A 24,820-nucleotide genomic window follows, 5' to 3' on the forward strand; every position below is an offset into this window, starting at 1 on the left:
CGTGACTAACCCCCGCTCCTCCCACGACTGCCGCGCTCGGCCTGCACCACTTCCGCCGGCGGGAAGGGAAGCTTCCGGGAACCGGAACCCATCGTAGTGTCTAACGCGGAGATTCCGACGGAGCCGGCGTCATAGACTCAAGAGAGCCGGGGAGAAGGCTAGGAGTCGGGTGAACGCTGTTTATGACGAGGCGGAATATAACCATAGAGATAAGATTCCGATGGAGATGCCGCAGCTTTACACATTGCGAGTTGTGATTGGCTCTTCCGCTCTAAAAGTGAGCCGGTTTTTCCCTCACTCTTCTTTTACTAATGCAAAAAAGCAGGGAGGGCTTTCGTCGTAGCGGCTCGCTCCCCGGCACTGCCCGTAAAAAGACCACGGCCGGGGGCGACTTCCGTTTGAATATTTTGTAGACAATGAAAATACTGCGTCTATCTATGCATTCGCGTCCGTAGGAGAAGGACTCAGGGCGCAATCCTATGCTTGCTTAGACAGAGAAAAGTCCTACGACTCCCAGCATTCCCCAGCCAGAATGGCTGGCTGGGGAATGCTGGGAGTCGTAGGACTTTTCTCTGTCTAAGCAAGCATAGGATTGCGCCGCAAGAGTCACACCCAAGCCACAGTCTTTGCATAGAGGCGGGAAAAGCCTCCCCGATGGCGTCTTGGATTCTCCCTCTCAACGCGCCTCACAGCCCGAGCTTCCGGTATTTCACTGAACGTCGCTCTAGACCACGACTCTCTATGGACGCTGGAGGAGGCGTCGCTCTAGCCCTATGGCGAAAGCCCTCCCGGCTTTGCTTTGGAAAATGTGGAACGGAGAAACCGGGCTCGACTGCAGGACCGAAGTGTCCATTACGGCTGGTGCTAGGAGCGGGATCCGCTTGAAGGGGCCGTGTTAAAATACACATATTTTCTCCCCTCTGTTCCTGTGGCTTACATTCCTCGCCTGCCAAAGAATGCGGGTCGCTCTGAGCGGTTGCTAATATGCGGGGACTACAACACCCAAGTAGCCCTGTGGTCGGGATCCTGCATCACGTGAACTCGTCTCGTCCCTGCTCGTCGTTCCTCCCTCTCCCCCAGATGGAAAATGGCAGTGCTGAGCCCTGGGGAGCGATGGGCTGAAGGTAACTTCTTGCTGTGATGCTGACAGAGCTTGGGCGAACTGAGGCGGAGTTGGGAGTTATCCTTAATAGGGGAGATGGGCGGCGGGGTGGCTAGGTGATCTCAGGTTCCCACAACAAAGACCCTGGTGGCACCTTGAAGACTTGGCAAATGTATTGTGGCAGAAGCTGTCATCAGAGGCGTTTGTCACATTTATTATTTAAGCTACTTCCATACTGCTTGACATTCCACGATTTCCAAGCAGGGAATGTCACCTTCAGCTGGCAGAGACTTACACGTGGGTACAGAGAGAAAAATATTGCATTTGGTCTGGCATGTTCCTATGCAAAGCTCAAGTGTAGAAAATAAGGAGGTTGCATACTTCTGTGTTTTGCATAGAAATGTCACAGACCTAATGCTACCCCTTGTTTTCATGGACTTTTGGCCTTACTATTTGCAATATTTTTTATCTTCTCGTGTGTGTGAATGCGCAGATATCTGCCATCTAAGGACATTACTTCATGCATCTGGTCTGCAACAGCCTGTACTACTGTGAAAAAAATAGCCTTTAAGGTGCCACAAAACTCTTCCTTCTTTTTGTTGTAGTAGGTAGACTAGCACAGCTACACCTCTGAAATTTCTAAGATTATGGAGGGCTGGAGTGGAGGGCAGGACTGAACAGGGTGACAGTGCAGCAGGGTACAGAGTTGAGTGAGGAAAGTTGCAAGGATGGGTTCAAGAGTGGAAGTTATCTTCACTTCTGGAGAACCATGAATAGAAATGGTAGGCTGCTAGAGAAGCGGGTTGGGGGCCAACTATGGCGGGCAGAAAAGAAGAAACTAGATCAGTCTTCCCCAACATGGTGCCCTCTAGATGTTTTGGAGTATTACTCCAATTCACTCCCTACTAGCATGGCCAATGGTCAGGGATTATGGGAGTTGTAGTAAAAAAAATCTGGAGGACACGACGCTGGGAAAAACTGAATTAGATGAATGAATCCTCAATTTTAGTAACAGGTTCTTCTATTTACCATTTTATGTCAACATGGATCAAACACCACAGGGGGAACTTATACAAGCAAGTTGTCACTTGATGATGCAGTCATCAAGCAGTATGCTTGTGTATAGGACTCAGCCTTCATTATTTAAAGACAGAATTTCTACATTGCTTCAAGACAATGTTTTCAACAGAGTTTACATATTTAGCTGATAGTCACCAAGCGCTGAGAAATCAAGTGATACGCATGCATGTGCGAACTGGCCCGAAGTCTGGTGTGATGATAATCTTGAAAGCATCGGTTTTATTTCCCTTGCAGTTCTAAACCTTTCAGATACTCATGCCTTCATCTGCTGTAGCAAGTTTCCCCCAAAACATTTTTTTTGTCTGTTTAAGATGTTCATTGTTACAGTGAGATAGCAAAACATGATATGGAGTGATGGGTATAAGCTGTGGTTTTGTTGGGTTTTAAAATTATTTTTCCAGGTACTTAACAATGGTAACACTTTTAAAACTGCAAGCTAAAAATAATCAATACAATGTAAGACATTAACATAAGGAAACACATAAGAACATACGAGCCCTGCTGGATCAGACCAAGGGCCCATCTAATCCAGCATCCTGCTCACACAGTGGCCAACCAGTTGCCCATGGGAAACCCACAAGCAACTGCACCCTCCCATCATTGTTCCCCAGCAACTGGTGGACATAGGCATACTGCCTCTGATACTGGTGGTAGCATATAGTCATCAGGACTAGTAGCCATGGATAGCCTTCTCCTTCAGATTCCCCAAAACATCAGTAGTATAAACAAAAATGTTCTATTCTCTGTGTGTTTGTTCTGCTTTTAAATACAAGACCACAATTTGAACAGGTCTGTTGATGATAGCTAAATGGAACTTCCCAGTTCAGAGGCAATATTCCTCTGTTGCAAGAGGAGTACCAGTTACAGGAGGAGGTGGGGCAAACAACAGGCAAGACCTACAGGGCAAGAGCAATCTTCATGCCATGCTGCGGGCTTTGAAGAAGCATATGGCTGGCCACTACTGGGCTAGAAGGAGCCTTGGTCTGATCCAGCAGTAATAAGACCTCCCCCTCACCACTCCCCATTTGATACAGGGCTGTGTGTGTTGAAGCATGTTGTTATGTGTTGTTGTTCAGTCATTAAGTCGTGTCCGACTCTTCGTGACCCCATGGACCATAGCATGCCAGGCCTTCCTGTCCTCCGCTCTCTCCCAGAGTGGGCTCAAGTTCATATGCATTGCATCGGTGATGCAATCTAGCCATCTCATCCTCTTGCCGTCCCCTTCTCCTTTTGCCTTCAACCTTTCCCAGCATCAGGGTCTTTTCCAGAGAGTTTTCTCTTCGCATCAGGTGGCCAAAATATTTGAGCTTCAGTATCCGTCCTTCCAATGAGCACTCAGGGTTGATTTCCTTTAGGATGGACTGATTTGACCTCCTTGCAGTCCAGGGGACTCATAAGAGTCTTCTCCAGCACCGCAGTTCAAAAGCATCAATTCTTCGGCGCTCAGCCTTCCTTATATTCCAGCTCTCACAGCCATACGTTGCTACTGGGAAAACCATAGCTTTGATTATACGAACCTTTGTCGGCAAGGTGATATCTCTGCTTCTTACTATGCTGTCTAGGTTTGCCATAGCTTTCCTCCCAAGGAGTAAGCGTCTTTTAATTTCATGGCTACAGTCACCGTCTGCAGTGATCTTGGAGCCCAAGAAAATAAAATCTGTCACTGCTTCCATTTCTTCCCCTTCTATCTGCCAGGAAGTGATGGGGCCAGATGCCATGATCTTCATGTTTTTTTAATGTTGAGTTTCAAACCAGCTTTTGCACTCTCCACTTATAATATAAATTAAATAAGCAGGGTGACAATAGACAGCCTTGTTGTATTCCTTTCCCAATTTTGAACCAATCGGTTGTTCCATGTCCGGTTCTTACTGTTACTTCTTGACCCTCGTACAGGTTTCTCAGGAGACAGGTAAGGTGGTCTGCTACTCCTGTCTCTTTAAGAATTGGCCACAGTTTGTTGTGATCCACACAATCAAAGGCTTTAGCATAGTCAATGAAGCAGAAATAGACGTTTTTCTGGAATTCTCTTGCTTTCTCCATGATCCAGCGAATGTTGGCGATTTGATCTCCAGTTCCTCTGCCTCTTCGAAACCCAGCTTGTACTTCCGGTAGTTCTCGGTTCACATGCTGCTGAAGCCTAGCTTGTAGGATTTTGAGCATAACTTGGTGGCATGTGAAATGAGCGCCATTGTGCAGTAGTTTGAACACTCTTTGGCATTGCCCTTCTTTGGAATTGGAATGTAAACTGACCTTTTCCAGTCTTGTGGCCACTGTTAAGTGTTCCAAGTGTGTTGGCATATTGAGTGCAGCACTTTCACAGCATCATCTTTTAGGATTTTAAATAGCTCAGCTGGAATACTGTCATCTCCGCTAGCTTTGTTGTTACTAATGCTTCCTAAGGCCCACTTGACTTCACTCTCGAGGATGTCCGGCTCAAGTTCAGTGACCGCACTATCATGGCTATCAAGGACATTACTATCATGGCTTTCAAGGACATTAAGATCTTTCCTGTATAGTTCTTCTGTGTATTCTTTCCACCTCTTCTTAATCTCATCTGCTTCTGTGAGGTCCCTGCCTTCTTTGTCCTTTATCATGCCCGTCTTTGCACAAAACGTTCCCTTGAGATCTCCGATTTTCTTGAAAAGATCACTAGTCTTTCCCATTCTATTGTTTTCCTCAATTTCTTTGCACTGTTCATTTAAGAAGGCCTTCTTGTCTCTCCTTGCTATTCTCTAGAAATCTGCATTCAGTTGGATATATCTTCCCTTTTCTCCCTTGCTTTTTGCTTCCCTTCTTTCCTCAGCTACTTGTAAAGCCTCATCAGACAGCCACTTTGCTTTCTTGCATTTCTTTTTCTTTGGGATGGATTGAGTGGCTGCCTCCTGAACAATGTTACGGACCTCCGTCCATAGTTCCTCAGGCACTCTATCAGGTCTAATCCCTTAAATCTATTCCTCACCTCCACTGTATATTCATAAGGGATATGATTGAGGTCATACCTGAATGGTTTAGTGGTTTTCCCTGTGTTCTTCAATTTCAGCCGAAATTTTGCAAGAAGCAGCTCATGATCTGAGCCACAGTCAGCTCCAGGTCTTGTTTTCACTGACTGTATGGAGCTTCTCCATCTTTGGCTGCAAAGTACATAATCAATCTGATTTCCATATTGACCATCTGGTGATGTCCATGTGTAGAGTCGCCTCTTGTGCTGTTGGAAAAGAGTGTTTGCTATGATCAGCGTGTTCTCTTGGCAAAATGAAGCAGCCTTTGTCCTGCTTCATTTTGTACACCAAGGCCATGCTTGCCTGTTATCCCGGTGATTTCTTGACTTCCTACTTTAGCATTCCAATCCCCTGTGATGAAGAGGACATCTTTTTTTGGTGTTAGTTCTAGAAGGTGTTGTAGGTCTTCATAGAACCGATCAGCCTCAGCTTCTTCGGCCTCAGTGGTTGGGGCATAGACTTGAATTACTGTGATGTTGAATGGTTTGCCTTGGATTCGTACTGAGATCATTCTGTCGTTTTTGAGATTGTACCCCAGTACTGTTTTTCCCACCCTTTTGTTGACTATGAGTGCTACTCCATTTCATCTAAGGGATTCTTGCCCACAGTAGTAGATATGATGGTCACCTGAATTAAATTCACCCATGCTTGTCCATTTTAGTTCACTGATTCCCAAGATGTCGATGTTCAATCTTGCCATCTCATGTTTGACCACCTCCAGCTTACCTTGATTCATTGATCTGACATTCCAGGTTCCTAAACAATATTGTTCTTTACAGCATCGGACTTTCTTTTCACCACCAGACACATCCACAGCTGAGTGTCCTTTCGGCTTTGGCCCAGGCACTTCACTCTTTCTGGTGCTACTTGGAAATTCCCTCTGCTCTTCCCCAGTAGTATATTGGACACCTTCCGACCTGAGGGGCTCATCTTCCGGCGTCATATCTTTTAGCCTTGTGATATGTTCCATGGGATTTTCTTGGCAAGAATACTGGAGTGGGTTGCCATTTCCTTTTCCAGTGGACCACATTTTGTCAGAACTCTCTGCCATGGCCTGTCCATCTTGGGTGGCCCTGCACGGCATAGCTTATGGCTTCACTGAGTTATGCAAGCCCCTTCGCCACAACAAGGCAGTGATCCAGGAAGGGGTGTTATGTGTTCCCCTCTAGTAAATATACAAAGAAAGGGCCTGTCTTTCTTTGCAGCATTAATTGATGGGCTCAGAAGAAATCCATGCCCATCTGAGGAAGCGAGAGACAACTTTGACTGCTATGGCTGTAGTGATTGTATGAGGATGAAGAAGGAGCGTCTGTGTGATAGTGGAAGGAGTCCATCAATGTCTGGGGAAACTAGCATGACCTATACAAAGGAACAGCTGCTTGGAGTGCAAAGGTAAATAGGAAACCTCCAGTCCCAAGGAAAGGGACTGGGAGGGAGGAAGGGGTGGGGGGATGGGAAGCATGGTGGTGATGCTTGACTCACTTGCCCAGATGGATGGGAATACATCAGTGGAACTCAGGTTTCCACTGAATCTATTGTCCATCTGGGCAGGCCTGTTTTTTTGGTAGGCTGTTGCTCTTTCCTTTCTCTTCTTCTGCAGTTTCTCTTCACCTTTTGAGTTCAAGCCTAATCTGTTTCTTTTCCCATCCCCTCAGAGCAAAATGTTTCCTCAGATGCTGTTCTGGTGGCATTTGGGAGAGGGAGGGGTCACCATTGGGAGCAAGATGCTGACAGCTCACCAAGATTGTGTCTTCTTCTTCTCCCATCCCCTCAGAGCAGGATGTTCCTCAGAAACCCTTCTTTCCCAGAGTATTAGAGGCTGGTTTTAATTGATAAGGCTGCTAATTAAGGACACTTTTTTAAAAACTCTACTTTAATTCTAGGGAATGAAAAATATTTGATGGCCTTTTCTTCTAACAATGTGTGGTGGCTTTTGTTTATTAAACGTTAATGTTCTTTTATGCTGTTTTTAAAGTGTCAAAAAGGCAAAATGAAGTATATTTATTTAAAGATAATCAATTGGGAGACCAGTGATTGATCAACTAAAAGTTCTTTAACTGGCCGATAGCCTTAAATATACATTTTGAAATATAAAGAACTAGATTGCAAAATTGAAGGAATTCTCACCACAAGCCATTTTTATAACTAAATATCAGTTTATATAATTCAAAGTTATAGTAACTGATGTTTTGTTCTGGGTTTGTTTGTTTGTTTGAAATATGCTGGATTTTAAAAATGTACAAGGTGACAAACAACAATCCTACAATAGCACAGTGTATATGAAGAACAAAATATTGCATTCAGTTGAGCCCAACTGGGGGGTCCCTCCCAAGCAACAAGGTTGGAATGAAAGCTGGGGCTTCTATCATCGTGCCCAGCAGAGGGCAACAGAACACTTGCCATGGCAAATGAATTGTGGGCCCTTGCCATGAAGGTCTTGTAAAGCAAGCTCCAATACTTTGATTTATCCTGAAAATAGATTGGAAGACAATGAAGCTCATACAAAACAGGTACTATATGGTCCCTGTGACTAACACTCGATACTGATCTGGCTAGGACATTCTGACACAGTTGTAGTTTCCAAACTACCTTCAAAGGCAGCTCACGTAGAGTGTGTTAGGCTAATCCCATTCAGAGGTTCCCAGGACATGGACCACCGTAGTATTAGATCCCTCTTTTCCAGAAAGAGGCATAGCTGGTAAATCAGCTGAAGCTGCTTTGTTAATTGTATTGTTTATTAAAATATTTTAAAAACACACTTCATCCTTCCAAATACCAGGGCGCTGTTCAAGAGCATGACCAAAATTAGTCACACAAAATAAAATGTACAATAAAACATCATCATCATAAAGCAGTTGAGAGACAGCTGAAACATTACAATGGACTGATATTAAAATGCCTGTTCAAATAAAAAAAAAGTTTTAACCTGTCACAGACAGAGGGAGTATCATCATGTTGATCTCTCAGCAGCTTTTGATACTATCATCCCATGGTATCCTTCTCCTGGTAAAGTTAATTCATTAGGGTGAGCACAGCAGTCTCACTACTAAACCCTGATTTGAAGCCACATTGAAATAGACCTAGGTAAACCATTTCACCCAGAAGTACCTGTAACTGCGTGGGTACCACCTGTTCAATGACTTTAGCCACGACTGTAAGACCTGATGCTGGCCAATAATTCCACAGGGCATAAGAGTCAAAGGGAGGCTTCCTTCCCGACCCCACCCCCCCAATACAAATTGAGGTCTGGCCGCTGCCTTCTTCAAACTAGATCGAACTATACCTTCCCTCAATTAGATGTTAATAGTCATTAAAAGCCATGAATGCAAATTGTGGTGTGAAGAGATCCAAGTGCTCTAGTGTCCTAATTCCTCACATATCAGCAATGGGCACTCCTCCAATAATACCAGAGGTCTGGGCACGTCAGCTATGGAATCTGACGTAATAGTGGAGTCAAAGGGCTACATCCAATGTTGTGTGAGCAGCAACAAAGCTTTTCCTTCCTGTAGCTTCCTGCAGACACACCCCAGATCTGTTCCAGAGGGACCCCCCACCCTCCAGAGCAGATTTGGGTGGGAATCTGCTCTGCTAGCGGATGCCGTTCTGTCTGTGCACAGACACAGTTGGATTTCACCCAAGGTCTGAGCAGATAAGAGTAATTTTTTTCCCAGAAAGACCCTTGCAAAGTGTTACGCCGGGCTGCCAAGTAATTCAGTCCTTCCATCAACCCAGGACTAGGATTCAGCAGTCCCTTAACTACCTGGAACAGCTGTCACCAGATTATCTGTGATGCACAGAAAGATTTGGAGGGGGTGTCTCTTCTGAAATATTTCTTGGGGAGGAGTTCACATCTAACCAATGTGTATTCTGTCTAGAAAACAGCACATTTCTGGATTTTTCTCAAAATCATAAACTGGGTTTATTTACAATTAATAAGGTCAGAAAATTTTGGGTGAGCAAGGAATATGAAAACAACTCCATATAAAACAGCAGCTTAAATAACTCATGTGCTCAAAGTAAAATGAACTCCATAGCTCCCAGTTCCCAAGAACCTCTTCATCTCTCTCCTTTCCTCCCCCTCACTCCCCTTTCCCTGCATTCTCTCTCATCTCCCTGGTAACCAGCCACACTCACCCCCATTCCACCCACTCCTAACTGGCCACTCCAGCTTAAGGTTCACTACAAAAACATTTCAAGAGCAATCTGCCAAAGGCATTTGTGGGACCTTTGCCCGTTATCAAGCTTATCTTTGGCTGTTTTGGATGCCCAAGAAAGGCTCATGTGCTTGCCATCAGTGAAGTCAATCCCCAACCAAGTATAACAGAAGCGATTTGTATCGGCTACTACTTTTTCCTTACATATTCGAAGGTGTGCTTGGGTACCTAGTAAGAAACTAGACTTCTTACTCTGGGAAAAGATAACATAATTAAAGAATTGTGCCCTTTTTGTAGAATAAAGAACAGTAAGAATTACTATGAGATTCTAGGCGTTGGGAAAGATGCAAAAGATGAAGAACTGAAGAAAGCTTACCGAAAACTTGCCCTTAAATTTCACCCAGACAAGAACTGTGCTCCAGGAGCAACAGATGCATTTAAAGGTATGTGAATGAGTCTGGATGGGGCACAGCCATGAAGTATAAAAATAGTGTTTTGCTCTGTTGATCATGAAAGGGGAAATTTAGGAGAAATTTCTGTAGGTTGGTTCCAATTCTTACAAACAGAAATGTTAAGAAAGCTCTTAGAGGTGCTGTCTCCAGAGAAATAATTGCATTTGAGAGTCTTGTCCATGCACAGTATATAGTGGATAGGGTCTTATGTCAGTGATTTATATCATTTTTCAGGCTGGTATGCACCCCTCATCCGGGATATGTGGTGGCTTGGAGTAGGGATTTAAATAAACCGTGTTGGAATCAGATATGAAAGGCTGGCCCTGTGAATTCTCTTAACGTACATTTCAGAGAAGCATAGAATAGCAGGGTTGGAAGGGGCCTTAAGACCATCGAGTCCAGCCCCCTGCTCAATTTAAGGAGAAAATAAAGCTTCTTTAATGTCAGTGTCTCACTCGCTATACAATATGTCATATCATGGCAACTGGATCTGATAACTACTGGAGGGGATGTGGAAATGGGTACATTATTCCACATGTGGTGGAATTGTCCAAAGATTTTGAATTTGGGAGCTAATGTCTTGGTTAACACTAGTTGGTGCAAGGTATTTGCTGTACCCCACACTGTATTTGCTCAAATACAGCAAATGTATTTGCTATTTCAAGATGATTAAAGCAAATAAGGATGGCATACAACACCCCCAGGGTGGTATACGGATACAGTGAAAGAATTCCATGTATGCTACCCCAGGCATCTTGAAAGAATAATGGGATGCAATGTTCTGTCATTAGTGTGGTACCTGAAATCATCTCCTTGCTAATATGTTATATCATTTTCCATTACTTTGAGGCTGTGTTATATGTTTTACTGAAAAGGTCTTTACCTCAGGTATTCTCTGTTAATGTTCCTAGGAGTGCAGTCCTATGGATTGCTCTATCAATAGACAGAGGGCTCTAGGTTTGGAGCCCTCTATCTATCCAAAGCCCTGCCAGCAAGAGTGGGAGGACGAACGCTTTTATAGCCTCCTATTCCTTGGATTTCACAGCCCCCCATCCTCTTGGCACATCTAGCTTCCCTACCTTCCCGTGGGTGGGGACAGGTGATAGAGAGCTTTCTGGATCTTGCAGATCCAAGCCTCTCCTTCTCTCTCCCCTCCCTGTGCATCAGCACACCCCCTTTCCACCTTCTCCAACCTTTACAGCGATCTTGGAAAGAGGAGCCACCATGGAGCTTTCTGCAGCAGCTGGGTGAGGTGGTGGGAAGAACCATAATAGGATCTTCTCCTCTGCTGTTGTAGCGCTGTCTACAGGTGTGGAGGAGATCTGCAGCATCCTATGGCCCCCCAGATGCTATCTAGGGGCCTTAGGATTGCTCTGTAAAGCACTTACCCCATTGCAGTCCTATGTTGGCTGGGGTCTAGCTCTCTAGATGGTGGTTGGCTAGATCTCAGTCAACATGATTAGTGACAAGAATGCAGTGTTCTTTTTTTTCCCCCCTTTCTCTCTTCCGACCTGCAGCAATAGGTACAGCTTTTGCAGTTTTGAGCAACCCTGAAAAGAGATTACAGTATGATCAATTTGGAGATGAAGAAGAGACTTTTTATACCAACCTGCCCAAGCATTATAACTATTACAGAGAGTTCGAAGCAGACATTACACCAGAAGAAATATTTAATATGTTTTTTGGAGGAAACTTCCCTACAGGTGAGTGTTCCTTTTCAAGCTTTGCTTTGAAGTGCAAGCAAAGCTGCTGTTAACTGACTCCAGTTATCTCCTGCCTATGGGAAAGCCCTGTTATAAAAGTTTAAGTTGCTATTAGTTTTTTTGACACTCCAAAAAGCCAAGATGTGCAGTCATTTCAGGCTCCCAGGGAGCTGCAAAAACTATCTAGCCATGTTTTCTTGGTGAGTGGTGTAAGTGTGGGCCGCTAAACAAGACACAGTGCTGCTTTGGTTTTGACCAGTTTATACAGTTGTACCTGTTAAACGTGGGGGGAAAGTTTAAATCTGCTTTCCTCAAATGTATATACCGTTCTCACTCTTGAAGACTCACTGATCAGCCTTCCCTACCTTTTGCCCTCCAGCTGTTTTGGACTACAACTCCTATCAGCCTCAGCCAGAATGGCCAATGATTGGGAGTTGCAGTCCAAAACATCTGGAGGGTACCAGGTTGGGGAAGGCTGCTATCTATATAGTCATCTTAGTGAACTGGCTCATACCTCAGCTCTGAGAAGTCTGCTTAGCCTGAGACAAGACCCAACCAATAGGAGATGTATAGCGTGACCTGGCTTATCCCATCTGTGATGGCAGTCTGGAGCCTTTGTGATGCCAGCCTAATGTTTAGAAATGAAGAAGCAAAGTATGATAAAATCATGCAATCCTACAGTACAATTTCGCCCCTATTTTGCCTTTAGGGGGCTTGGAAACCAAGTTTCATGAGCAGAACTCTGCCCACAGGATGCTCCCACTGGCAGAAGGGGAGGGAGGCAATTTTTCCCAGTTCCCCATTTCCTAGAAACAAAGGAAGCTGCCTTAAATGGAGTCAGACCCTGGGTCCATCTAGCCCAGTATTGTCGACACTGACTGGCAGCGGCTCTCTGGGGTTTCAGGCAGGATTCTTTCCTAGGCCTACCTGGAGAAGCTGGGGGCCAAACCTAGGACCTTCTGCATGCAAAGCAGGGGCTCTGCCACTGAGCTATGGCCCCTCCCCTGCAATCCCCTGTAAGTATGCCCCAGGGCTGGGGTCTCCATTGTGGTGTTAGAGCCCATTGGGTTCCCTGCCCCTTCTGATTTTTATTTTATTTCTTAAGACTTCTTACGTTATTATTTTTAACTGGGAGGCTGGCATCCTGCAAAGTGAAGTGGTGCCCTGCAGTGCCATCTTGATTTGGATTCAAATGAGTGGCTTTGTGTTTTGGAACTCAGACCCCACCACTGCCTTGTAATGAGGTACTTGGACAAGTTACTTTTCTTTTAGTCTCACCAGTGTGCCTTCTGGGGAATGAGTGTTTTGTGACTAGCCACACCCACTACAGTAGCCATTTATGAATGGGCAAGCCCTCTGCCCCTGTGGCAGCCATTTTGTTAAGAACAACCATGACACACTCTCAAAATTCCAAATGTGTCCAGTGATCTAAAAAGTTTGGGGCCCCTGTTCCAGGGGATTGGGGACCCACCGGAACAGTGAGCTGCAGGTAAAGGGGGAATTGGCAAAGATCACCTCCTCCCTTCTACCAGCAAGAACTTCTGCTGGATTGGAATCCCTTCCATGAACAGAGGGAACCCTTCTGTTTGTGGAAGGGCAAGTCAGGATCCAAACTATACTGTTTGTACAACCAATGAAGACTAGAAATTATCTTTTAAAAATGAAAACTAAGATTCTTATGATGGGAACAAGAAGCCATTCCTATTTCCCTTAGGGATGGGGCGTGCACTGCTGTTAAATAAAAATACAGCCTCTTTCCTCTGTTATTATTTTTTAAAACCCAGGAAATATACACATGTTTTCAAATTCATCAATGGATCCTCCATGTTATCAGCAGCGAAACAGACATGAGAGGACTTGGACACAGGAGGAAGAGGAGGAAGAAACTAGACCACAGGTACTTGGGAAAGGGAATCTGTTACGAACACCCACAAAAAGCTCCTGGGTGTTGCTTATCTTTAGGAAAGAATCTGATACTGCTTATAATTTGCTAATATTTGAATCACTTTAAAAGCAAGTGGTATTTATTCTTCTTAGAGATCTTATTTGTAAGTTGTTCTTCCAATGCATTTACTAGGCAAGATTTTTTTTTGTCACAGGGAGTAGTATTTTCCAGGAGCAGAGGAAGAAGCTACAGTCCCATGCATATGTGAGCGTAACTCCCATTCAGCTCCATGGGGCTTACTTCAGAGAAAACATACATGAGCACAAGCTGAGAGTTAACTTTATCTAGTGGCAGTTTTGTGGATGAAGTTCATACAGATTTGTGCATCGTGAAATAGCACCTTCCCCCTCATCATTTTGTATTGCTCCAACATATTACTCACATTTGTATATTCGGCATCCTCTGATAGACTTGTGAACCGTCTCCATTTTATGTTGCTCAAAGCTCATGAGGTTTGATGGGAATGGTTAGCTCAAAGTCACCCACGAGCTTCATACTTGAGAAGGGATTTGAGCCCAGATCTCTGTTGTCAAACTCCAATGCTGTATCCTCTACACTAGTCTTCCCCAGCCTGGTGCCCTTCAGATGTTAGGACTACAGCTCCCATCAGCTCCAGCCAGTACGGGATGATGGGAGTTGTAGTGCAAAACATCTGGACAGTACCAGGCTGGGGAAGGCTGCTTTACACATCAAATCGTTGAATGTTCTCCTTCAGTGACAATGTGGTAATTAGCAGCCACTGGTCACATAAAGGGCATCAGGCTTGCCAGCCTACCAGCAACATACGATAAACTATTTCCCAGCCATTCAAAACTATTTCTCCTGGTTCATATGCACTTCATCTCTCACCTGGAGTGTTACAGACACTTCTCCGCTCTGTCTCTCACCCAGAGGGAAACCCACTTCTAGCCACCACAGGCTCTCACCCTGGGCAGAAGAGGCAGATGCAATGCATCTAGAAGCAGAGAGTTCTGTAGTCAGTGGAGAGTATATGCAGGTCAGCTTCGCCTCCCCAGCCGTCTTGTCCTGCCAAAGAAGACCACAGATGGAACAGGACAGTGCTCATCCTGCCCTCTCCCTAGTATGACAGGAGCTTCTTCCCTCTCCCTTCTGTCTTCAGGCAGAAGAGAAGCCGCATTCCATCTCTTACTTGTTTGCTCGCGAAGCTGCATGTTATGATCTGGGATTGTTGTATTTTTTATGTGACTTCTGTTGGCATTATGACAAGATGACAGACATGAAGCTTTCCCACTTGGTCCAATAGGTTGTTTCTTATAATGAGAAACAACCTAATATTTGTGCTTTCTCCCCCATCTCCTTACGGAATGGGAACCCAAAAGACATTGCTTGAATTTTGCAGTGGAAGCAGTTGTGGCTCTTCCAGGCTCTATTACCGATACCTAAAATGGTATGTTTCCCCATCAAGAGCAGTTTTAGGACAGTTATGGGCACAATCCTATCTGGATACCCATCAGCCTCCAAACTCGGAGGCCGATGACATCCTGTGCGGAGCAGGAGGAGCGGTGGAGGCAATCTTCACCTCTGCACTTCTCCTGCTCTGCAGAGAGGGAGGGGAGGAGACTGGGCTGGGGATAGCTCATACCCTCGCTTCCACATTCCCCTCCCTGCCCACAAAACCATCCCCTTTCCCTCCTCTCCGAGTTTGCTTTTGTGAGCTTGGGCAGGCAGCCGGTGTGGTTCTCTCTGTGCTGGCGGGGAGCTCAGAGTCCTGGGGCCTGCCACTCAAGAACATCTTTTTCAATAAAATTTACTAGATCCCCAACAGTAGGTTTGGAACATGGGAGGCTGCCTTATACTGAGTCAGACCCTTGACTCATTTAGCCCAGTATTGTTGACGCTGACTGGCAGCGGCCCTCCAGGGTTTCAGGCAGGGGTTTTCCTGTCCTGGCTGGACATGCCAGGGATCGAAGCTGGGACATTCTGCATGCAAAGCAGGGGCTCAACCACTGAGCTATGGCCCCTCCCTCCTGAGCTACTGAAGGCTGCCCTTCTGTTCACACATAGCTCTGACCCAGCAGAGGCTTCTGAGAATGGAAAGGGGAGGGAAGTGGTTTTCGCAAGTTCTGCAAATTCTGGCGCACAGTCCCTCCCCCTGATCTGGGTCAGTTCCTCCCTACCACTGCAGCCCTATACCACACAGTCCCCATTGTTCAGGAGGGTCTCCTGACCCTCTGATGGGGAATTTGGGGTGAGCACAGAGGGCCAGGTGGAAAGAGAAAGATCTGTTACACAAGCATCCTTCTGCTCACACAACCATTGGGTACAACCCATTGACTCTCAAGGTAGGTTGGATTTGTAGGAAGGAAGGCATTTTCCCCAATTCAGTGACTTAAAGTTAAGAATTACCTGCAACAAAAAAGATGTCGCTCCTTCAGGAGACTCCTTACAACTAGGGATGGGGAACCTCTTTCAGTCCAAGGGACCTTTCAGAGAAGCTCTCAGGGGCCATATTCAAGTGGTGGGTGGGGCCAAAGACAAGGGAGACAGCAGGGTCAGAATACAAAAAGTCCCAGCCCATTTTCACTTCAAGCTCTTCCTGCCAGTGACTAAGCCTTAGGAGAGATATTTCAACCTTTTAGAATGAGGGAAAAAACTGCACAAAGGCTGGGAAACTACCCAACGATGGATCGTTGGGAGAAAGTGGGTAGCATCAGGGGAAGGGGCATGGCCATCTGGGGAACCTGAATTGGGACCCTAGGAGGCTGGATTTGGCCCCCGGGCCTGAAGTTCCCCACCCCTGCCTTCCACGAAGTTGCATATGTGATTTAAAAAAGACAATTTAAGTCCTTGGCATTACGTAAAACAGAACATTCTCTTCTACATAGGAGAAGACACAGACGGGAGTGGTGATGGTGGTAGTAGTGACCAATTCAAGGCAACTTTATGTATATAAAAGGAATGAGCCAGCATCCCTCCCCAATGCCTTGCAAAGCAGTATGAAAAGTGCCTTGTTCTTGCCATATAATTTGTATTACAATAAAGAGCCTTAATCAAAAGTACTAAGTACCCATCGATATTTGTTTATGCTGGTTTAAACTATAACCACATGTCCTGTTTAAAAGACTAATAAGTAGCTAATATCTCCTATCTGGGCACTATGGATTGCATCCAGTGTTAGTTTAACTCAAGTACCATCCATTTTAATGGGTCTACTCTAAGTAGGACTAACATTGGATACAACCCTATATTTTTACCTTTACGATGTTGGTTTTCTTCTGTCTCTAGCTTATACGCTTGACTAACCACTGTTTTCATTTCTAGAATACCTACTCAGCATTTATCCAGTTACTGCCAGTCTTTATTATAGTAGCTGTGTCGATAGTAACTCAGCTAATGACTAGTAACCCACCCTACAGCCTCTTCAAATCGTAAGTCCAGATACTTTTCTTGGCTCTTCTGAGAGAACCTAGTTCAGGATTCCTAAGGGCTTTCTCACACTAACCTTTCCAGTATGGAGGTTAACCCTGGGGTTAGAGAAAGCCTGTAGTTTGAAGGGCAGTTAAATTGGGAAGCTGATTAAAACTGCTTGCAGTGGAAAAGGCATTATCATAGCCGTACATTCAAAGCAACACACATTTTCCAACAGGGAGATTAATTACCATGGAAAGGAGTCCTCAAGGGTGTTGGTCATAGCTGTAATATAAGAACTAGATGTTTCCTCTTAGTACTCTGCAGAAAGCAGTTACTATTTTCATTAAAAAAAAAAAAGACATAGGATATTCCCTTTTTGTGGGTGGGGAGGAAAGTTTGAATAGTCATAATAACAAACACTATCCAGTGTTAGTCTAATTTAAGCACCATTCATTTCTATGGGTCTACTCTAAGAAGGACTAACATTCAATACAAACCCATAGTCTGAATACACTATTGAGATCCACAACACCGGGCACTACTCAGATAGAAGAGCTCATTTTAGAGCTGCATTTTAGAACTGCTGGAATACAGTTAGAAAAATGTTAATAATGAGTTGATTTGTCCATAGTTTTTATGCCAGTTACATTTAAATAAAAACTAGCAAGAAACTCCAGTCCTATTTGCTAGGTAGCTACTTTAAAAAAACAGAGAGGCTATAAGGAATGTAAAAGATGGTTGGCTCTTTAAAAAAAGCATGCGGAGGGGGGGCTTATTTGCTTGATTTAGGAAAACATAGGAGCAGTAAAGGGCAGATGGGATTTAATACAAGTTTATATTAACATTATAAATAGTAGAAAGCTTCATTTTAACATAGATCACTTTAATGCTCCTTAAAGGCATGTCCCCTGCTAGGTTGCTTTATTTGCCAGATTTTGTAGTTCTATACATTTCAGAAATGGAATATCAACTAATCATAATACTGACCAGTAGAACACGCTATAATCCTTTTGGGTTGTGTTTGCAACTATTTAGGTAGGGATGGCACAGGCGCTCGACTCAGTCCAGGAGTCTGACGGACTCGCCCCAGCTTGCGTCTCTGGGCTGCGCTCGCTGAGCCACTGCCCCCGCTCATGGCCCCCCCCATGCTTGCCAAGCCATCTTCACCTACCCTGAGCCATTGTTGAGTGCCATTCCTACAGTCACCATTTTGCGGGGGGAAATGGTGCCTCGGGAACTTCTCTAAATGTAATATTGCGCACATAGGGCAGCAAAGGCCCCATCTGTGCAAAATTACAGGCAGTGGAGGGGCTCCATTGCAAGAGGACCCATGGCAGGGGTGGGTGGAATTACCGACTCCCTCCCCTGATTTTCATGAGGAGCACTTTGAAAATCTAATGTATGTGAAGGGATCCCCTCAGCTGCCTGTAATTTTGCACAGATAGGGCCTTTACTGCCCTATGTGTGCAATATTACATTAATGAAAGTGCTCCTTGCAAAAAATGGGGTGGGGCAGAATCCCACCCCACCCCTGCCATGGGTCCTTGGGGCAACAGGACCCGTAGCAGGGGGTGGGATTCCCCACCCCCAATTTTCAGAGGAGCACTTTGAAAATCTAACGTAAGTGAATTGGTAAAGTGCCCCTTGAGAAAATCGGGCCGGAGCGAATCCACCCCTCCCACCAAGGACTGTGGGGGCAAGCCAGTCCTTGGTGGTGGGCGGGATTCTGCCCCCAAAAAGACATTTTCCCCCTGCCTGGCTGAACAACCCCTCTCTCTATCTGCCTTTTAAAAGGCAATTGGCTAGAAGGATCCTCCGCATGGCTAGGGGGAAATGCCTATTTCAGGGAGAAGGTGGTGTGTGGCAGGGGGAGAGAGGATGCCCCAGTGGTAGGGACCCCTTTGGTTCCCCCAGGCCCATTCCACCCCACCCCCCGCTTTTCATATTTTTAATGTCTTTGTTCTGTTCTTGTGCAAGAATGGAATTAAGACATTAAAAAATTGCTGCACCCTGTTTCTTCTGAGGAAGTGAGGGTGCCAGGCATGGGGAGGGCAAGGGGGGTGCTCCCTCCCACCCCTCCCCATTCCTGGCACCCTCACTTCCTCAGAAGAAGTGGGGCACTTTCCCAGCTCCATGTAGGGATCCCTTTCTCTTCCTTGCCTTTGAGAGCTGTCTTTTTTTTTGATAGCTCTCAAGAGCAGCGTGGGACCGCGCGCCGGGCACGGGGCTGCTTACCGAGCAGGTCCCTGTGAGCGCAGAGGCGCATCAAGTGCATCCAGGGAGCACAAGCAGGGGTGGCAGCTCAGCAAGCACCTGAGGAAGCCGGGTGCGGGTCAGTCCATCCCTATGTTTAGGTGGATCTGGGAGTATTGTAATTTGGTCTCTGTGGGGCTTCCCTTGGGCTTGGTCTGGAAGCTGCAGAATGCAGCGACGAGGCTGCTAATTGGAGCCTGTTTCTGACAGCAAGTCGCACCCTTTCTAGAAGAACTGCACTGGCTGCCAGTAACCAGTGCCAGTTGTTTTCCGGGACAAATTCAAGGTGTTGGTTTTGACCTTTAAAACCCTATATGGATCCGGCCCAGCCTATCTCAAGGAGCGCCTCCAGCAGCACTAGTCAGGCTGCTTAACAAGATCAACCTCGGATGGTCTTCTGTCTGTTCCATCAGCTAGGACAGCTAGGCTGGTGAGGACGAGGGAGAGGGCCTTCTCTGTGGTGGCCCCCACTCTGTGGAACTCTCTCTCTAGGGAACTCTGCCATGCCCCCTCTTTAATGAGCTTCCACCACGCATTAAAAACGTGGTTGTTCGGGCAGGCAGGCTTTTGGGGTGGGTTAGGGTATTTTTAGAAATATGTTTTAATGTAAAATTGTATTGTTTTAAAACTGTTTGTATCGATGTACATCGCCCAGAGTGACCGGGTGACCGTCCAGATGGGCAATTAAGAAATTTAATAACTAACTAATCAACCTACCCACCGGGCCAAGTTTAAGGTGATGTTGTTAACCTGGTCCCAAGTTGTTTAGGGCTTTAAATGTTAATTTAGGGATTGCCTCACCCCTTATGTCCCTGCCTGATCTTTGCGATCATCAGAGGAAGCACTCCTGAGGGTGCCACACGTTCCTGAGGTTTGCTTCAGTAGCACTTGCAGCAGAGCGTTAAATATTGCAGCACCCACCTTCTGGAACACATTGCCACCTGTCATTAGACAGGCCCCTACGGTTCTGATGTTTAGATGTCTCCTTGAGACCCATATTTTCACCCAGGCTTTCCCTGAGATGTGACTCAGCCAGCCATGGTCTGTAGCGCACAACAGAGCATGTGGTTTTATCAGTTATTAGTATTTTATGACTATGAAGTTTTATTGTTATATTTTACTGCTGTTTTGATGGTATGATACTGAATGTTCACTGCTTTGAAACTTTGTGGAAAGCGGTATAAATCTGATCAATAAATCATAATAAATCTTGCAATAGCTGGATAGAATTCTGGCCATTCCGGAACCATGTAGATGGAAGGATGTGGAACATTACAGAACAAAGGAGAAATACATAATCTGCTTTGATAATTTTTCTTTCCTATTTTTTAGAAGACAATTTTGAATAGGAAAATATGGCAGAATATATCTTCTGATGGTACGTTTGTAAGCAGGCTTAAAACTCTATCCTTTACTTGCTTACCTTTACAGGACTCTAGGGCACACTATTGTTAGAGAAACACAGAACCTGCAGGTGCCTTACTATGTTGATAAAAACTTTGAAAATAATTATAATGGTGAAGAACTTGAAGAGCTTGAAAAACACATTGAAAAAGATTATATTGACTACATCCAGACTAGCTGCAGGAAAGAAAAACAACAAAGTAAGTTTTCTTTTGCTCATTCTCAAGCAGTCTATATGTCCTTATTGTTTTGAAATCTAGGCAAACCACCCTCTTAGATCTCAAAGAGCACTCATAATATAGAAAAGACAATTAACTGCACAAAAAAACCTAGGGTCGATAAACTGCAGAGAAATAGAAATCAGTCCACTCTAGTTTAGCGGACTCTGACAATGTGAAATGAGTGTACTACTTTTTTATTGAAAAATAATCCAGTGTGAAATAAATATCAAAATGAAGTGTAACTACCAAGTTTTTTCCCCCCATTTTTCAGAATCCGAGTTATCTAATTTGGCGAAGCTATACAGAGATGAGCGCCTGAAACAGAAAGCAGAATCCGTTAAACTTGAGAACTGTGAAAAGCTCTCCAGTCTCATAGGAATACAAAGGAGTCGCTAATTGGCAGAGGCACAAGGGGAGGAGTGAGCTGTACTGACAAATTGTGTATGCCATTGGTAGGAATTTCAGCTTGGCTCTGTTTCCTTTTTCTAACAAAGAGGAAAAGCATAATCTAGAGACTTAGGATGGTATCTTGATCATGTATACAGAGCTGTATGAATTGAGCCATAGAGGCAACACTTGCTGTAATATATACGTATACAGTATGTTTGCTTCTAAGGCCCAGTAGTATTTAAATGTTAGTGATTCCTTGGAGGTTTAACTGCATTTGGCAACAGTCTTCATTTGATACTTTGCTGCCATTCAAGTGCCAAGCACCAGGAACACAGCCATCATGCTCACTGTTCCTGCCATGAGCATAGAGCCCATTCAATATCAGATCAATAAATCATCAGTATCTTACGTTGTCATTCCCATATTTATCAGAAGCTGCTGTCTACCTGACTTGCAACAAAAGCTTAGACAAAAGGAACAACATTTGCTCCGCTATCAGTTGTTATATCTATCACTGTTCTGTTTCAGTTGTGCTTGCAAAGAAAAGGCCTCAAGGATGTATTATTATTATTGCTATTATTATGTTATAAAACATGGAAAACTTTCTAAGCATTGTACAGAGATTAAAAGATGGGGCAGTCTGGGCTCACACTCCAAAAGGCATAATAGAAAAGGAAGAGGAAAGCAAGCATTAGAGCACCAGCTCCTTCTCTGGCGAGTGGGTGGGGACAGATTGGTTTTACTGTTCCCATGAAGCCCAGGGATGGCGCCCTGGTTTTTAAGTGTATCCTTCTATTTATAGTTATGAACCAGGGCTCAGATTTTGGCCATCTGGACCACCTGGGCGAATGAATGTGCACGGTAATTTATGGCAAGATCTGGGTCCCAACAGCTAGAAAATAGAAGATTGCATTCATTCACCTTCACTGGATTGCCATTGGACACCTCTCTGTTCTACCTTATCCTAAATCCAGTTTCCACAGGGAATTCAGTATAGCGGTTTAACAAAATGTTTATAACAATGTGCACCTTGAAATGCCTCTACAGTTCACCAAGATAGCAAGTTGCTGAAAGATGTGTTTAAAGTCTATAATTTTGGCCTCTGTGGTTTATCCTGCGTCATCTTGTCAGCGATTCATCTGACCCCCAGTGTTTCATCCTAGCTGTATTTGCAGATTCAAGTTAAATCAAATATTCCTAGGTATTATGTGCCTGGGAATATTGTTAGAGTGCAATTCTATGCATGTTTAGAAAGAAAAAAAGTCATACAAATGCATAAGATTGTGCTGTTAAGCTACATTTCAGAGCTAATGTTTTTTTTAGGTAGTATTTGACACTAAACTTTGGCCAAAGTGACAAAAAGTCTTTGCTTTAGTAACGACATTTTACATATATTGCAAATTGCAGGAAAACTAACACCCTGAACTTTTATATATAAAATTGTGTGTTTTGTTTGTTTGTCTCAGTTAGGCTATAGGGAAATCTATAGCAGATTGTAGCATAAATTAAAGACCTGATTAACCTTTTGTGAAATAGCTTATTCTGAAATGTACTTCAAATGTGCATGAGATCTGAAAATGGTCCTTTGTTTTATTTATTTTACATCAAGCACCAGCTTAATATTCTTATTTATTTGTTTGTTTATTTAAGTTGCTTGGTGAGACTTGTTTTTCTGAATGTAAATATACATCAGTAATATGGTAATTATATAATTGCTCTGAATCTTGATTGTACAGTTCGTTTTTCAGAAACCATTTCGGTGTCTATTGTTACCCCAGATGACTAGTAATTAAGATATGCTTTCCTTATCTAAAGTAAAACATCTGGAAATATCTTGTCTTAGGGTGATTAGTGGATTTGAAGTAAACAGTTTTCTGTTATTTGGCCTCAGCTCTTTGGCAATTTTAACAGGACTACTGCAGTGTTTGAAGATTACACCCTTTGATTGGTGTAACACAATGTTTTGTGTGTATGTGTGTTTCTTTTTTAAACCATTAAATTAAATGTACTGCATTCTTTAGCTTTGAAAATGACAACTGTAGCTGTGTTGTATGGAAATAAGAAATGAAATAAAAGATATGAATATCAAAGCTTACCTTTGTTTCAAGCTACATCATTAGTCAAATCCCCATAACAGATTTAAACTCCCCCCCCCCCCCCCAGGGTGCAATCCTTTGCATCTTTAGACAGAAAAAAATCCTACAACTTCCCCTGCTGGCTGGGGAATGCTGGGAGTTGTAGGACTTTTTTTTCTTTCCAAACATGCATAGGATTGTGCCTTAAATTTCAACCACAGAATGTCATATACAGGGACACAGGGAGACCAGAAAAAGGAAATGACAGATTGGCCATCTCTAGCCCAAGAGAAAATGGATACCTTTAAAAGTAAGGATAAGGAGCTTGTGTGGGATACAGAAGATAGGAAGACAGTGAAGGGATCTGAGGAGTGTCACATGGACAGAGATGAATCATTTTGACAGTGTTTTGAATAGTGGTGAGAGGACTAAAAGACAAAAAAGGAAGACCGGGGGGGGGGGGGGAGTTACAGGAGCCAAGGCAGGAAATAACAAGAGTTTTAACCAAGAGGATAAAGATGAAAAGGTGGATTTTTGAAATACAGCAGCACAAATTGGCGATTGATTCTTCTCCCTCCTATGTTCCATATATTCAAAGATAAAGTCAAGGCTGCATGCCTGATCAATAGGATGGATATGGAGAGGAAGACTTGGGAGGAAAGATAAGTGGGGACATATTGGGTTTGAAACTGATGAGATTCAGGTGGGTATATCAAACTGGCAGGCAGAGATGTGGTACCGGACGGAGGGGGAAAGCCTGGGTTAGAGAAGTATATGCCGTTGTGTTTTGTGGAGAGGGACTCAACATAATGTAGACCGTTGCCAAACCTTCTGATACGTGAACTCTTTTGCAGTTTATCATCTCCTAGTGCTCTGCTTGCAATGAATATGAACTTGAGCACACTCCGGGAGAGAGCGGAGGACAGGAAGGCCTGGCGTGCTATGGTCCATGGGGTCACGAAGAGTCGGACACGACTGAACAACTGAACAAGTGCTCTGCTATGAGAGGGCACAATCCAATAACCAATCTTATCCTCTTGCTCTACTTATTTAGGATGGGGGGGGGGTTAAAATTGAGCTCTTATTTCTTACTGTGCAGCTCTTCCTACCTGCTTGAGGTAGCTTCAATTTCCAACCCACCACCTTGCAGGTGTGTGTCTGTTCCTCTGTCTCTCTCAATCTTTGTGCTCCACTACCCTGGCATTTTTCCATCCACACCCCACTCCCCCGTAAGGCATTCTGGAGCCAGTTTTGGACATCAAGATGGAAATTGGAGATTTGGCACCCCGTTGCATTCAGCTGTGTGTTTTTTGCAATATTTGTTATGGCAATTTTTAAAAAATCAAAAACACTTGTTTACATATGTATTTTCTTGGAAACTGTTTTACAGCTTTTGCCAAACATGGAGTTTCTGCCCATTTAAACTTTGTTTCATTGTATTGTGTAATTATCCTTTTAAGAACATTATATAGCTACAAGGCCCAATGTAGCAAACAATATGATTATCTGTCAAAGTAAGCGTCTGGTAGGTACATCCCTCCTAACACATATGTTTCATAGAAATTTAAAAGCCTTTAAACGTCAATAACATTTTGCAAACTGCCCTCTTCCTATACTGCAAGCTGCAAAATTGGCTATTACAGAGGAATCCTCTATTTGAAGGGCTATCC

The 24,820-nt window shown here is 44.2% G+C and overlaps 2 protein-coding genes across 7 annotated transcripts in view; one reads left to right on the forward strand and one right to left on the reverse strand.

Annotated features, from left to right (window-relative positions):
• ZC3H13 (zinc finger CCCH-type containing 13) overlaps nucleotides 1-510 on the reverse strand; it is a 56,161-nt gene extending 55,651 nt beyond the window's left edge. The window contains exon 1 of the mRNA XM_084825883.1: nucleotides 11-510. The gene's annotated coding sequence lies outside the window, so the exon portion shown is untranslated. The remainder of the gene's footprint in view (nucleotides 1-10) is intronic.
• Nucleotides 55-24,571, forward strand: DNAJC18 (DnaJ heat shock protein family (Hsp40) member C18). 6 transcript variants are annotated; one of them, XM_084826003.1, is made up of 9 exons: nucleotides 55-277; nucleotides 956-1,124; nucleotides 6,387-6,573; nucleotides 9,633-9,778; nucleotides 11,305-11,490; nucleotides 13,275-13,387; nucleotides 16,718-16,824; nucleotides 20,492-20,664; nucleotides 20,957-23,169. In XM_084826003.1, the coding sequence occupies exons 2-9, from the start codon at nucleotides 1,088-1,090 to the stop codon at nucleotides 21,079-21,081; spliced, it is 1,074 nt and encodes a 357-aa protein (XP_084682129.1). In that variant the 5' UTR covers nucleotides 55-277; nucleotides 956-1,087; the 3' UTR covers nucleotides 21,082-23,169. The 6 variants fall into 6 exon arrangements, with proteins under 6 accessions (XP_084682129.1, XP_084682120.1, XP_084682148.1 ...); XM_084825994.1 differs by lacking the exon at nucleotides 55-277 and having other exon boundaries at nucleotides 558-1,124; XM_084826022.1 differs by lacking the exons at nucleotides 55-277; nucleotides 20,957-23,169 and adding an exon at nucleotides 24,005-24,571 and having other exon boundaries at nucleotides 748-1,124.
• Nucleotides 24,572-24,820: the final 249 nt, after the last annotated feature.

This window comes from Heloderma suspectum, chromosome 1 (genome assembly GCF_057233095.1).
Source record: "Heloderma suspectum isolate Gila_16-S chromosome 1, 16-S_ref, whole genome shotgun sequence".
Lineage (NCBI taxonomy): Eukaryota > Metazoa > Chordata > Lepidosauria > Squamata > Helodermatidae > Heloderma > Heloderma suspectum.

Excerpts from the sequence above, each read along its gene's own strand:
- DNAJC18 (XM_084825985.1), top strand. The coding sequence starts at position 6,287 with ATGCAAGCCCCTTCGCCACAACAAGGCAGTGATCCAGGAAGGGGTGTT. Across the intron at positions 13,388-16,717 it reads AGGAAGAAACTAGACCACAG|AATACCTACTCAGCATTTAT; the intron begins GTACTTGGGAAA and ends TTTCATTTCTAG. Across the intron at positions 16,825-20,491 it reads CCCTACAGCCTCTTCAAATC|GACTCTAGGGCACACTATTG; the intron begins GTAAGTCCAGAT and ends TTACCTTTACAG.